The 16,579-nt window shown below is 40.0% G+C and overlaps 1 protein-coding gene across 1 annotated transcript in view; it reads right to left on the bottom strand.

The window, feature by feature from the left end:
* Positions 1-16,579, bottom strand: part of ITGA2 (integrin subunit alpha 2) — a 102,973-nt gene that overhangs the window by 61,074 nt on the left and 25,320 nt on the right. The window contains exon 2 of the mRNA XM_067545612.1: positions 14,701-14,824. Within this exon, the coding sequence (XP_067401713.1) occupies positions 14,701-14,824 (124 nt within the window). The remainder of the gene's footprint in view (positions 1-14,700; positions 14,825-16,579) is intronic.

Raw genomic sequence — 16,579 nt, 5'->3', positions numbered from 1 at the left:
GATCCAAATACAATATATCTACTAGATTTTCAGAAAGCCCTTGACAAGGTCCTTTAACCAAAGGCTCTTAAGCAAAGTAAACAGTCATGAGATAAGAGGGAAGGTCCTCTCATGGATCAGTAACTGATTAAAGACAGGAAACAAAGGGTAGGAATAAATAGTCAATTTTCACAATAGAGAGAGGTAAATAGTGGGGGTTCCCCAAGAATCCGTACTGTGACATGTGCTGTTCAACAAATTCATAATGGTCTGGGAAAAGTGGTAAACAGTGAGGTGGCAAAGTTTGTAGATGATACAAAATTACTCAAGACAATTAAGTCCAAAGCTTTCCTGAACTACAAAGAGTTACAAAGGGATCTCACAAAATTGGGTGACTGGGCAACAAAACAGCAGATGAAATTAACGCTGATAAATGCAAAGTAATGCACACTGGAGAACATAATCCCAACTATACATACAAAATGTTGGGTCTAAATTAGCTCAAGAAAGAGATCTTGGAGTCACTGTGGATAGTTCCCTGAAAACATCTGCTTGCTGTGCAGTGACAATCAAAAAAGTTAACCAGATGTTAGGAGCCATTAGGAAAGGGATAGATAATAGACAGCAAATATCAAAATGCCACTATATAAATCCATGGCACACCCATACTTTGAATATTGTAAGAAGTTCCAGTCACCCATCTCCAAAAGATATGTTAGAATTGGAAAAAATCCAGAGAAAGACAACAAAAATTATTAGGGGTATGGAACAGCTTCCTTCTGAGGAGAGTTTAAAAAGACTGGGACCACTCATCTTGTGAAAGACAAGTAAGGGGTGATATATAGAGGTCTATAATATCATAAATGATGTGGAGAAAATGAATAAAGAATGTTATTTACCCCACCACATAACAAGAACCAGTGAAATTAATGAAATTAATAGGTAGCAGGTTTAAAACAAAAAAACGTCTTCACACAATGCACAATCGTTATCACGAGATGCTGTGAAGGCCAAAAGTAAAACTTGATTAAAAATTTTTTTAGATAAGATCATGGAGGATAGGTCTATTAATGGCTATTAACCAAGATGGCTACACCTTTGTTGGCCAGATGCTGGAACTGGATGACAGGGGACGGATCACTCTATAATTATCCTGTTCTGTTTATTTCCTCTGAAGCATCTAGCTTTGGCCACTGGAGGAAGACAAGATACTGGGCTAGATGGACTATTGCTCTGCCCAGTATGGCCATTTTTATGTCCTTATAAATGTACATTAAAACCAAACATACCATGAAAAGGTCTGACAGTGGAAATGTAACCTGTCCAGTTTTTGAGGAGCTACACAGGATTTTGATCAATTAAACCACTGCTGAACCCAAGAAGGTTGTGGACCTGCTAGTTCCCCCCATTGCTCCACTTCACCTCCCACCATTGCCTAAGATAAGGAGCAAAAGACATCATATAATGAACATGAGAAGGCCCGTGAAGAGATCTTTGGCCAGGTAGGAAGCAAGCCTAATTCTGAGATACAAACCATGGCTGTGACTGAGGAGGCAAATCCTACTGAGGGAACCTCAACATGTAAATATCTACGTTTAAAAGGTATTATTACTGTGCTATATTGCCATGCTCGCTTCTGTTCCAGAAACCCCCCAGACACAACCATTGTCACTGGATGTGAGTGAGGAGCAATGCTTAATTAGTAATGAAAGAGGTGCCAAGATTCAAGCAATTTTTTCACTTTCATAAATGTGCAGCAAGCCCAGAGGTGCCGGAGCTATGAACTGCCCAGCCTAGAGGTGCTGTGGCTCAATCCTGACACAAATTAAGCACCTGCTAGGAACCTTTTCCAGTTTTCAGCTCCTCCGTTGGTGCATGTGGTCTATCAAGCCTCCCAGCACACGTTTTCAAAATAGCAGTTGGTACGGTCAGGCAGTTGCCTTTATCTATGCTAGAGCCCCAACCATTAACCCTTTTGAAAGCCACACCATTTAGGCCTCAGGCCTATCTGCCTATTTTCCTTTCCCCTCTTTGCATCCATCCTGCCCAGTGAATGCCATCCTTCTGCCCGTCCCCCAAATTCTGTTCACCAGTTCAAAATGGTGGCCAACAGCATGATGTACCCTAGCTTTCCTCAACTAGATTTGAATAATAAAAACATTCAATTGTGCAAAATACAACAGTTTACTGAGAAAGTGGTTACAGGGGAAAAAAAAAGTTTGGCTAGTGTTCTGTTTATATGAAATAGACAAGGACTTTGCATGTCTGTAAAGGTACAAAGGCTCCCTGCTGAGGTATAAATGCCCGGTTACACACATTCTTACAGGAAAATAGCTTTGCCTTAGGAATAGCAAAGCTTTTAAAGGCTTTTCACAGGCTTACATAGAGGAAAAACTGGGAACACTGAATGCCTCAGACAATCAGAGCAGAATCCTATCTATTTTTCTCTGCACTTTCACCATGTTTGTAGATGAGATAGAACAGCATCTAAGACTGAGAAATTGCTTGATTTTGGCCCCGACATTCTGCGGGATAGCTGCATGGTCACTTCTACCAGTATAGTTAGCAACTCCCTTCCACTCTTGCAGCACTTCTGGAGGACCACTTGAGTGAATAACTTCAGAGCATCTCTCACTGGTCTGCTCTTTTTGAATAAGGCCATTTTCTGCCTCCTAGTCACCTAGTCAGGCTAATGTCAACAAGAATCAAGATGCTACCCAGCTTGCCCCAGAGGTCCCCGACACTATATAAGCACCTCCAAGACACAGCCAAACTGCAAACTCAAACTAGAAACATAATTCCCACCCCACCTGCAAGGCATAACCCAAACAGGATATACTGCACAGACAAAATCTTAATACAGTCCTCCTCATGCATACACCACTTACTGTCTCGGAGGTTCCCTCCCAATACTGGGAAGCATCTGAGGGAGGGAAAGTCAGAAATGCATATAAAATAATGCTATCACAGCCCCTCTGTAATATGAATAATAACTGATTGTGATTTTTTCCTACTCCCACAGCCATGTCATCTACAGCAGCCAAACCCTCAAGGATAGGGCCTTACTCAATGTCTGAGTGGCTGACAAAAACCCATGAACTTGGGATGAAATGTTCCCAGACCTCTTTGCAATCTCTTCTCTCCCCATCCTTTCCTCCCCTCCAAAACTGAAAACAGAGAGCTGGATGTTGTTTTGGAGGTTGAAGAGGGAAAAAAGAAGTGGAGCTCTCCAGAGAGATTGTTGGAGTGGCCAAAGACAGTGTTGCAGTGCCCAGAGACTACATTGCTGTGGCAAAAGACACTGTTGAGAAACACAGGGAGATGCAGAGGTAACTCCTGGAAACAGCATAGGAACAGAATGCCCTGCTGCAGTGCACGCTGCTGTAAGGGCAGCAGGCAACTCTGGGCTCCAAATGGAGATCCAGCCATGTTCTGCAGCCCCTGGACAATACAGGGTACTAGGAACACAAGCATTTGCTCCCCTCTCTAACCCTATAGCCATACTGCCAGAGGAAGACTGAACCTCAGGGCAATGAGAGCAATTGCACCTGGGAACCCAGCTCTTCTGAGCCAGCTAGCATCCCTAATAACTTCAAGTGGTGCCAACAGCAGAAGGCCCAAGAACAAGAAGAGGCAGAAGCAAGGCATAGACTCACCTGGGGCTTGAATCCCTCCGCCCCCTGTTGCATTCTGCCTTTCACTGCATTGTGTCCTTTGAATTGTGATTTCACTATCGTTTTAATTAAAGGTTTATTTCTGATTGCTATATAACAGATTAAGAATAAAAACCGTCATTAATCATTCATTTAAAAGAGTCCTCAGTGCAGCTTACACAGAAAATCCATGAATTTTAACTAATTCATAGGGTTTTATGAAAGTATCTAGGCAGAGACCCAAGGTAAAATAAGAACTGCCACAACATTCCACTTCCACCACCCGGAGAAAAGACTGCAATGCTCCCAATGCATCCGCCTGCCCCGCCCCCCACGAGTTAATGGCTGCATGCACAGCTGCACATTTTTAGGCCTGAGACTCAGAGTAAGAGCAATAGGTATCTCTGACAGTTGCCATGGTTGTTTCCTTAGTCTATTGGAGACTTGCTGGCTGCTCAGATTACTAAGCAAGTCTCTGTGTCTCAGCCTCCCACCCATCATAAAGACTTTCTCCCATATTCTTATAAATATTGTGCAAAATACAAAACAGATATAATCTGACGCATTTTTTAACCTGCAGATTTCAACCTATTCAACAAACAGAGCCATCTTCCTTTCAAAAAGCCAAAAGCACTCCTCAGTCATTCTGCAACTACTAAGGTGATAGATAAACAGTTTCTTCCTTCTATCCAAGTAGCCTGTGAATTAATCAGGGAAGCAGAGGATTAGCTGGGTCTTCCAGGATACCCAGAGCAATCTCCACACCATTAATGTCTATGGTGACCCTGTGGACAAACTGTCCTTTACCCATTAAGGTGAATAGAGATGAGTTCCAAAAGACCCTAGCACCGTAGACCCTTCCAGACCACTCTGCATTTATGTCCATGAAACATAGTTGTGTAATGCAGATTAGCTACTTTATAAAGCTACATGATGTAATGCCGTTCAAAGCAGATTTAATTGATTATTCTAATTAGATCTTATATAAACTACGTGTAGTATTGTTTATTTAAAAACAATTGTTTCCAAATATTTTATGAAGTCATGAAAAGTACAGAGGCAAGGATAACCACACTGACCCTGGGAGGGGCAGATCAAAGTACAACAGGAATTAGCTGAAGATTTCAATAGTAGTGAGGCCACAATTTCCTGTTCACTTTGTTTTGTTCCCCGCCCTCATTCTGAACAAAAATGATTAATGAAAACAATGAACAAGCCAAGATGGCATCTCTTGTAGCAAGGCAGGAACCAAAGTGGAAAGCTTGTCAGCAGAAAGGAGAAAAGGGATGCCAACAGGCAAGAACAAGCACAGTTGTCCGTATTAGTGGCTAAAGCTTCTTGGGAACTTTTCAGTGAACTGGTTTTTCATTAGACCTGAAACTTTTGTTGGGAAATTTATACACAGTTTGGGATGGAATTTCTGGGGGTAGAGACCCATTCCAGAATAGCCAATGGTTAGGGCATTCACATGGGAGATGCTGGTATCACAGTTTCCTACTCTACCTGATTCAGACGAGGGACTTGAATCTTGTTTTTCCACAACCCATGTGGGTGCCCTAACCATAGGTATATAGAGTCTCTCTCTCAAACTCTCCTGTTAGAGCTGTTCCATTTTGTATAAATAATACAATATTCACTAAGATAGGAAGACTGATTTTAAAACCCAGTGGTTATGGACTTGGACCTGGGTCTCCTACATCCCAGGTGAGTGCCCTAATTACTGAGTTATGGGCTATTCTGGGTTCTTGAAGGGGATGGATCACTTGAAGATTACCCGTTCTGTTCATTCCCTCTGAATCACCTAGCATTGGCCAGTGTCGGAAGACAGGACACTGGGCTAGATGGACCACTGGTATGGTTATTCTTATGAAAAATTTTGAAAGGTCTCATTTTTGTTCCATATTAGGAAAAAAACCCACAAATGTTGAAACTTAAACATTTTTTACAGCCAGACCTAATAATGGCACTCACACCAGAGGTACAGACAACCTACAGAAGATCAACTCATTTGTCTTCATCGATGTTCCCATAGTAACTTTGAATTGTCTTAAAAATCAGATGTCTAGCAGAGACAAAGGGGAAACATTATTCTATATTTGTTTTAGGCTGCAGGATTTTCCCATTAACACATTTGAAATACAGTTCAGGGGGACATTCATCAAAACAGCACATTGGCACAATTATCAGAAAAGATATAGTTTGCTTTATTAGAAGATGTGTAATATACTCTAATATGAGCAAAGGTTCAAAAATGTCCAAAGATCAAACATATTAATTTGTTCGGATGGCTTCGTTTTAGTTTAAAAATATGTTCCTATTCTAGGATCTGGGTGCATTTACCAGTGGTACAACATATTACCGATGAAAACAATAATGAATGTCCATTAGTGCTGGGAAGAGAAGCATCAAGATTTCAGGAGAAGAAAACTAAAAGTTAAAGAGAAGTAGAAAGGAAAGGAAAGAACAAGAATAGCTGCTGCAAACAAAGGCGGAAGGAAGAAAAACTGAAATAAAGCTTACATGGTCTGCAGGAGCTGAACTAAATGGCTATGATTCTATGAAAGAGGATTAAGATTCCGAGGTTCACAATTGTTTAAAGTCACACTGGACCTATTACAATGACAAAGATGTTTTATTTAATCTCTGAAACAAGTAGGATATGTGGTGTTATGTATAAATTTCAAAGTAGTGACAAATATTTACTGACTCTTCCTTATTTGACTAATCTGCAATGAGTTAATTTAATAAAAAGGTTATGTGGTTTCACTTAGCAATAAAGGCATCCACAATGGTGCCCCCTTTGCAGTAGCTGACCTCAGGCATGTATCATAAAGACTATTATTGGTGTATCTATTGGCTGCTTTCCAAATCAAGTAACATGCTGAGCAAGCACTGTCTCTTGCAGAACTTACATTAAAAGCAGAACTGACAATTAACTTTTTTCTAAAATCTTTTAGTGGTTTTAAAAGATAAAATAAAATAAAGTTACATTAATACAGCTAATACATGCCATAGATTATTCCTAAACTAGGAATCTCATACAGACAACTATGTCCAATTACTTAGAACTCCATAAGAAATAAAAAGAGCAATTGCCAGAGTAAGTTACTTGCTCTAGTGTTAGTAAAATTCCTGGATTGTCTTGAAGAAGCATATGTAACTACTCTTCAAAGAAAATACATTTTAGTAACTGATATTCGTACATGCAGTTGACTTCTTGATTTTGGAATAGAAAAAACCTATCAGTATGATACAGTAAATTCTTGGTCCCACAAAATATATATGTTAGTAGCTTTTTGGGAGGGGGCTTATATTTCAAAAATATTTCCCCCCTTCTACACTCTGTCCTTCTTTAAAAAAAATACAACAAATTGAAAGAGAAACTAAAATAGAATAGTGTACTTCACTGTTAAGAGTTCTAACAAATATGATCTTATCACAGAAAAAACACCTCTCTTGGTAGCATAAAGTACATTTTACTTGGGCCAGGACATGTATAGCCCTGTTATGTCCAATCACCTTAAACAAAGGGAAGGGAAAGGCACTAAATCCAAATCCAGTCTCTACTGGAAATAAGTCAGTAAAAAAGTGGAGGTACAGAGATCCAAAACTCAGTCCTCTAATTTTTCATTCTTCCAAGTATACTGCCAGGTTTGGTATTGATTTTTGCCAGCAGCCATCCAAATACTTGTTTTATTGGTCCACATCACTTGACATCTGAAGTTTACAGAGGTATACTGTTGCTTGAATAGTTTCCAGTAAAGCCTTCTTGATTACCACACAATTATTTAGTTTACTCTGAGTTGTGGGATTGGTGTATCTTCATATGATTTCTTGCTTTAAATGTCCCTCGGGGTGAGAAGACTCAGCGTCTCTTTCTTCTTATTTCCAAGAGTGCGTTGCATTAGTATTTGATAACATTTTTGGATGTATGGAAGATTTCTCCTTAGTCTATTTCAACTCAGATTTTAACAAGGCTCCTGGAACATGAATGTTTTGAGACTGTATCTGATTTTCAAAGAGCAGTGAATACTTGCTGTTCTTATGCAATGCACTGTGCCATCAGTCTACCTATTGCACCTATCTTGCCCCAACTTGGCAAGTATAATTTTCTAGGGTGACTTTTTCAGCATTCTGTATGTGCTCAGTTGGGAGAAGTTCGCTGCACAGTTCTCTACTGCTGATCTCAGTAACCTCATCAGGAACTGAGGATTTTGTTGTGGGCATCCTGCTGAGAAGATTAATTCACAACAAGGAAGACTGCATCCTAATCTGCCTGCATTTTTCCATTGTGTTCCTTCTGGCTTCATGGCTTCCCCTTACTTATTCAAACAGCTCCTTTCACCCTAGCCACAATGAGGAAGTTGAGTTTTGTACTCAACTTTTGTAGCCAATCTGATTTGTGACCACTGCATGCCAACAGGGACTTAAGACAGCAGACCCCTATCCAATTACTCTGGGGTCAGTAGCTCTATGCAAGATGAGTTTCCAATGGTCTCTGTAGCTACCCTGCGCTCCCTAACACACACCAGTACTGCTGTAGCCCTGAACTTCCTGCCAGACTGTCCTCTCTTCCGTCATGTGGCCTCCCAGGTGAGCTCTTACACCTTCCCTACAGGAGAATAAAGGAAAGAATTCCTATTCTGCACAAACAAATTCTGTTCTCTTCATGATTTTATGCAGCCTCATCACTACAGTATCTGAGCAGCTCCCAGAAGCAAGCAACATATTGTCTGCAATGTTGATGTAGCCATTTTGGTTCCAGGATATTAGAGAGACAAGGTGGGTAAGGTTGGTCCAATAAAATGTTACATAACCCACCTTGTCTCTCTAGTAAGTGTAGTAGAAAGTGAGATCCTGAGACATGAGGCCTAGTATAACAGGTAGGATATGAGGCCTGAGCCAAAGGAATGGTCAGGTCTGTTACGAAGCAAAGTTAGCAGAAGTCATGCCGTGAATGCTGGCAGGCTCACAGTAACTGGCAAGAACAGAGCTGATACACACATTCGTAAAGAAGAACCAGGTACAGAACACTCACACAAGCACATTCCAGAAAAGTACCAGAACATTCCAATACCCCAATGATAACGAGGGCATACTGACCCCTCAGAATGACAATATGATGGATAGAGATGTTTTGGTTGGACCATCTGGTACTATGTGAAAGGTGGTATCTTACCATGTCAGTGGTGCAACACGCAATGTTTGTATCAGTGTATAAAGGAGGGTCTCAAAAGGAGTGTCTTTGTCTGGCTGAGTGAGGAGTGGAAAGTCCCACCGTTTACTGAGCCAGCCCATTGTCACGTGCATACATATATTAAGTGTACTTGTAGACTGTATAGGGCGCTTTTTACTGTGCTTGTTTGACAATAAACCTGGCCTGCTGCCTTCGTTGCTGAAAGGATCTGTGGTCTTATTGGATAATCCAATTGTGGTTTGGTGTCTCGGTGATCTGCGCAGAGCTGGGACAGCATGCACACTGGGAGAACACACACCCAGGCTGCTAACTGACAACAGCAAGCAACATGACTAACCTCTGTTACAAGTGGTACTGTATTTCTCTCTTCCTGTACCAAGGGAAAAATTGTTGCATTTCTTAAATTACATATACAAATACATATACACACTAGGCCATGTATTTATATTAGCAAAAGCAAGGTTGAAAAAATGTGCATTTCTGTTCAAACAGGTGAATTTTGTAGTGGTTCTTAGATTCTGCAGCAGTTCATTCAGAGTCTTGCCCTAGCCTTCAGGAAAGCTTTGCCTCCTTGTAGCGAGCAGTTCCATTGTACATGAGGAGTAGAGTTGTCAACTGTGTACAGTGCCTGCTGGCCCCCTCAGTGCAGGTCTCCTAGCAAAAGGCTGTAGTGAAAAACCTGTCCCTTATATAAAGCGGTAGCAGCACAACTTAATGAAGACCTCAGTCTGTGTAACTCAATCCCAATCCACTAATGTCAACAAGAATTCCACACACAGACGGAGGGCTGTGCTCAGCTTAAAATAAGGAGTAGATCTCCTAAAAAGTTTTTTTTTACTTTATAACAAAGGAAAAATAAAATATTTTTTCTTCATATGAGAAAGAAATGAAAAGACGAAAAAACAACAAAGCAAACAGTGAGAGCGCCTAGTTACAATTTCTAATGGCTTCTTGAAAGAAAGACTGAAAGAAGGAACTTTTCACTTTCGGCTGTGGTGGATCATGATAAATAGAGAAGGCTATTAAAATTTCCCTTGACCCCCATATGGGATAAAGGCCAGTCATGGTGCAATGAGATAACAAGTGGTGAAAAACTGCATATTTCCTCCCCCCCAAAAAAAAAAAAAAAAAAAAAAGCATTTGCAGATTTGTAACATTAATTTTTTATGAACTTATGGAAAAGATGTAGGAACTTACATGCCAAGGATGCTGCATTCTTCATGAAACTCTGGTCAGTACCCACCAAGTATAGATGGTATATCGGGGAAGCATAACATAAAATTAGGTTGTATGAGGCTTGGGTCTAGTTCTTCAGTAATAAGATTAAAGAAAACTTACAAAAGGACTGAACTCATAATACACTTGAAAATACTGTATAGTTCAGCATGCAGAGGAATCAATTCATTTCAGGTGAATGTTCTTTAGCTTCCTTCAGTAGTTTTGCACAAAGGCTTAAATAGAAAACCACAGGAGCTATGTTGCTTAGCTACAGTAAGTGGTTAAAATAAATAGAAACAGGATGGGGAACATTTTCTGCACTACAGATGAGGAGGGGGAATGATGCCGGGAGCAGTGCTTACTCGAGCTAGGGAGAGAAGCTCAATTCTCCTCTGCTTTTAGCAGAGAAGGGGAAGCTGTGTTCTCCCTTTAACCCCTGACTACCAGCTCTATATACAGGATAAAAACAGAGAAATGGTGGGATCCAGATCATCTTTACATTAAAATATGTAATAATCTATTTTATCATCAGCTAAAAATATTCATATCTGAGCCAGTGTTTTATTACATTTATCATCCTCCACTACATTTTATAAGAACCACAGGTGACGAAGCAGGGTTTTTAAATTACTTTTACAAGAGATAAATGACAAAAACCACTTTTGAACACTTTTCATATAACAATTTAGCATGTAATTATGGAGAGATCTGTTAACTCAAACTATTGCACATTTCAGTATTGATATTTCTACATTTTAAATACAAAGTTTCACATATATTTTCAAGAATTTCAGATTTTATACATTATTTTCTTTTTACCAAAGAAGTACAGACCCTTAGTATCTTTCAGGCAAAGTTAAACAAACATATTTATTACTGTTTCAGTAATTACTTCATTCTAATTTATGGAGAAGTATTTACCCAAACCACTATCTCAGTTTAAAATAAATTAATGGTTTCTTACTTACTACACAAAATCCCCTGGTGTATTATTAACAGCAGCTTGATACAGTTAAGTATAACTTATATACCATATTTGTGTATATACAGTAGATCCCTCTGCTACTGCAGATCCCTTAATATTTGTGGTTAAGCCATTTTTTAAAAAAATTATTCAATAAATTAGTTTACACTCAGGCCTGGTCTACACTTATCTGGAAATTCAGCGGCAGTGAACGGGAGTTACGCAAGCTACACAGAGTAGCTTGCATAACTCCTGTCGACTACTGTACTTCCGTTCTGCATGAACAGTGTCTTCACTGAAGCATCACAAGGTGTCTTCACTGCACTGTAAGCTCCCGTTGACGCAGCGCTATACCACTTGAGGAGGTGGTTTTACTAGGTTGACTTCCTGATCGATTAAGCAGGTCTTCACTGACTGCTCAATCAACCTAGAAAGATAGATCTGACGGCGGCGACTTTGCCACCATCAATGTAGACATACCCTTAGTTCATGTTTTTAAAGTTTTTTCCACAACCATGAAGATTACAAACTATTTTTTTAAATGGAAGATTCTGGAATACAATTCTGTGGCTGTGGTGGATTCCACAAAAATTCTAAGGCTGTAGAATGACAGAATACACAGGGCCCCAGCAAGGGCTGATTTGATATAAGGAAATACAGTTAGACATACTATGCGCTTCAAATAAACAGCTACAAACATATCAGAAACAAAATGGTTTAAATGAAAATTTGCATCAAGACACACACTTCTGGACAATGTTTGAATGCCTCCAAATATGGATGTGCTTGTTGCACCACCAGTTAGAAGGGCATTCAATTAAGGTACCGAGACTTGTAGGTAGAACTGGCCAGGAATATCCTGTCAAAATGCCCTTTTTGCTTGCAAAATGCAGTGTCCGCAAAATCAAGATCTTCCATAGGAAAATTTCAATTTTGATGAATTTTTTTTGTTTTCCAGCTGGAAAAGCAAAACATTTCACAGACACGGTAATATTAGCAACATTAAGACAGAATAATTTCCAGAATGTGTGATAGTTAGATATGCTGATCTGCTGATACAAAAGTGTCTGAGATCACTGTTAAGATTTTGCACTAGACTGCAAGGATGATGAAATTGCGGTATGTATTGCTTTTGGTATCTGTTAGAGGTGTGAAAGCATATGGTATATTGGAGTGTATTATTATTGTGATGTAGGCAACACAAAGGTGGCAAGGATGCTTTTTCCTTAATCTGTTATTTCTATCCTTTTCAGGGTCTGAGTTGGTGGGATGTGTCCTGGTGCAACCTAAACTGTGATTCATATAATATTCACCTTCTGAATGCAGGATCTTACTTTCCTTTCTACACACTGACACCCACATCCACAAACAATACAATACTATGCCTCTGTAAAATTTTCCATAAAAGGAGATCACTTATCTATAACTGGACATTCTTTAACGTGTGGACCACTATCTGTTTTCCATACATGGCTATATATGCGCACCATGCGCCTGAGACAGGAAAATCTTGCAATAGTTTGAACGGTCTCCGAACATGAATACTCTAGATCTGATGCTCATCCAAATTCCAAGCCGGGAGGTGAAGGGCGTCTAGGTTGGGGTGTTTGATCCTGCTAGTCTCTTGAGCGGGTAGGTCCAGGAAGGACTGAATGCTGATGGGTTGACATTCGTAGGAGGACCAGAAACCAGAATTGCCCGGGCCAATTGCTCTTGGCAATGAGAATGACTTGTGTTTTGTCATAATGCATTTTCTTAGAACCTGGGTAAGTAGTTGGATGGGAGGGAAGGTGTATCTCAAGTAGCCTATCCAAGGCAGCAGGAGGGCATTGTCACTGGAGTCCTGACCCTGTGCTGCTCTGGAACAATATACGTTGAACTTCTTGTTCATCTGGGTGGTGAACAGATCCCAAGATGTTCAGCACTGAATTGTGTAACTGTCATTCATGACTGGTGTGAATGGTGGTGAAATGTCTGTTGAGGCAATCTGCCAGTGAGTTCTGAGTGCCTGCGAGATACATTGCAGAAATTGTGACGTGGTTCTGGATACACACCAGCTCCATAAGTTGAGTACATCTACACAGTGAGAGTGATTTTTGTTGTTCAGTCATCTGTCATGTTCATGTCATCTGTCATTGTTCAGACTGTCATGAAGACAGTCATCATGTTTGACATTATCTGGACATGATGGGATCATATGAATTGGAGGAATGCACTGCAGGCTGGTCTGACTGCTCTTAGTTCCAGGAAATTGATATGCATCCTGTTGCCGACCACTCCCATAATTGGGTGGGCAACGTTTTTTATACCCTGATAGACATGACACAGAGGAGGCAGAGAAGTTGGCAGGTTGGTTATTGGTGGCTGTATGTGGAAATGTGTTTTACATTTAACCGATTCTTACCCCACCACAATCAGCCATAAGCCGAGGCACTTGGTCATTATGTTCACTGTCAGGCGTCGATGGTTGCCAGCTCGCCTTGTCCGCACGACTGGCCAGGTCACAGGAGAAAAGGTGGGTTGCTGCAAAGTGAGTGGCCTTGCATCATGGGAGAGTCTCCTGGGGCGGGTCAAGTCCGTAAGCTGGTGGAGCAGCTGCTGTTTCTTGGTGCTTCTTTTCCTCTGGCCCCCACACCCTCCTCCCCAAGTCCCAAGCCATATATGTATTCCGCAGCAATATGCGAGCTTATACATGAATCCAAATACTGTATTCTTTTTGTTATTGCCTCTTGATTGGTTCTGCCTTAAGCATACATTCACTCTCCCTCCCTCCCCCCGAGGTTGCTGATACTTGATCCGCACACAACCGGAACCTTATCAGACTTCCTCAATTACAAATCTTATACAATGTATACTGCCACATACTTATATTTACAATTATATTTACAGAGATGAAGATAAAGAGAGGATAATTTCTTACACAGAGGAATCCAACTGAGGCCATGCAGCAGTAAGAAGGAACTGGAGCGGCAGCTTGTCCACACCTCTCCTTATACTCCTAGTGCTGAGCATGAGACAATCCAGGTGTAGGTGCAGACCAACGGACACTACTTGACAGATTTTCCAGCCTCAGGAGCCTGGTGCACATGCGTACTCATGTGTGCAATAGAAGTAGGGACCAGCACTCAAAGAAGAAACATTGTTTCAACTGGTATTGACCAATCATTTCTAAAACTTCTCCTGTTCCAGAGATGGCACTCTCAGATATGACCTCTACTAAATTACACATCTTACTTAAAGGAATAACAAAATGAATAAATGTAAAAAGAGTTTTTCTATAAGTTACATTACGGAGTATAAAATGACATTAGATTACATTATTTCAAAAACATTTAAAAAATGCTTTTGTCCTTTAGGATGACCAGAGAGCAAGTGTAAAAAATCCAGACAGAGGGTTGGGGGGGGGGGGGGGGGGGGGGGGGGGTAATAGACAGCTATATAAGAAAAAGTCCTGAATATCAGGACCGTCCCTATAAAATTGGGACATCTGGTCACCCTAGTGTCCTTTGAATGTCTTCCCCTTTCAGTTTTAGTCAAATAAAGTCAGTTAGTATTTTACCAGCAAGAAGTTTCTTTTTTAAAGGAAAATTAAATAATGGAAATATTTTATAACTGTTTGCACTTATGAAACAACTTTTTTCCTATTTGCTCCTAATCTTTTCACAGGACAAAGAACTCAAAATGCTTACCATTTGCCTTGATGATTTAAAAACTGTTGAACTGCATATCCAAACTGCTCACTTGAAGGACCAGAAAATAATTTTGCTTCTGGGAGCCCAATGTTGTATGCTTCACAGCAATTATGAAGAATCCCTGTTAACAAGAAGATTAATGTTACTGTAAATAGCAATTAAAGAAAGAATTTTGATTCCACTGAAATAGTCCATCTGTCTATGCCAACTTTCCTTGATATAGCACTTAAAATGTGGCCTTTGACAAATCCAATAAAAATCAATGTTTCTCCCACCCCTACACACCAACACCCATCTGTGATTATATGAATGCTTGTCAGTGAACTATATGTACAGTACAGTAGGCGGAGATTAATAACCTATTTACTATATTGCTATATATTTTATTCTAGCCTTTAATACTCTATTATCCTGGGACATATTGTAGCCTTCTACTATAGGATTTCCTAAAGGCCTATTTAGATACAGTGTAATAAAGAATGACTGATGACAATAAGTACTTTTATACTGTGTGTTTTCTCTAATGCTACATTTGAAATATTAGAACACAATCAAATCTACCTACTCCTTTATCACAGAAAGTCTACAGTTTCAGGCCATTTTATTTTCACATAGTAAGTGTTTGTTTTCTTTTGAACAAAACAGTGGGACAGTAAGCTTAGAAATGGAAGCCTGGGAAATACAGAGCAAAATTAATAAATAACAATAGTTCGCATTTTAACAGCACTTTGCATCTTCAAAGCACTGACTGACTAAGTTTCACAATACTATTGTGAAATTGGTCCAATAAAAGATATTACCTCAGCCACCTTGTCTTTCTAAAACTCGTGAGGCACGTAAGTATTATCCCTGTTTTACATATTTTTCCCTTCACATCTAGTGAGTGACTTGTCCAAATTGGTGACAGTGGAGAGGATCAGAATTAGGAGACCCTGGCTTCTCCCCTGTGCTTAGCAGACGATGCCGCCCCCTTCTGCAAATAACAATGAATATATAGTATTTCTATAACTGGTTAATATGGAATCCTCTAACAGTCAGCTCAAAAACCAACTCTGAATGTGTGTGCGACTCATAAAAAATATATTTGTGTGCTCACCAGAAAAGAGCACAGCTGAAGAATCATAGCGAGCCCTACATTCCGGAAATGACAGTTATACCTATTTCTGTTTACACATACAGTACACCATATAACATTTATTTACTAAAAAGTGATCTTACATGAGATATTAAGGAACTTTAGGATCTCTTATATTAAGGATAGGATTTTAAGGGTTCCTTATGATAGGGATCTTTTAAGGATTTCTTCCAATCTATGACAGTTTTAAAGTCTGAACTTAAAAACAGGGGCATCATTTCAGAAAAATCTGGGAGTGCGGTGTGGGAGGACAAAGTTGGGTCAGCATACAGAACATTATACATGATTATACTGTATCCTGAAAAGTTGAGATGGGTGGGGGGAGCGGTAGTGTAAGACGTAATGGAGCCTATAGATCTATGAAAAGTCTGGGGAGGGCAGAAATTGCTCCCCCCCACCAATAGCAAATTATACCCCTGCTCAAGAATTAAGCTCACAGTTCAACGCATCCCTTCAGCCTTGACGGGTATGTCAGTAGTTACTGTGCCTGGTGGTTTTTTCTGAAAATCAGAAAACCAGTTCTGGAAGAGATTTGAAGAGGGATGTCAATCGTGGACACAGGCAACCTGAATACAGCCCATCATATTATACACTATATTGAGCACCTGATGTTCTAAAGTCAAACCTGCAGGTGGCAAAATCCACTTAAAATAAAAAAAATTCAATAAACTGTCCTAAAACTGTATCTTAACCTAAAATATATAAAGAGAAAGCAAAATGTTACTCGTAGAAGAATACACA

This window comes from Emydura macquarii, unplaced genomic scaffold (genome assembly GCF_026122565.2).
Source record: "Emydura macquarii macquarii isolate MOO-44397 ecotype Brisbane River unplaced genomic scaffold, CSIRO-AGI_Emac_v2 contig_1045, whole genome shotgun sequence".
Taxonomy (NCBI): domain Eukaryota; kingdom Metazoa; phylum Chordata; order Testudines; family Chelidae; genus Emydura; species Emydura macquarii.
This window is presented reverse-complemented; position numbering and strand designations above follow the sequence as displayed.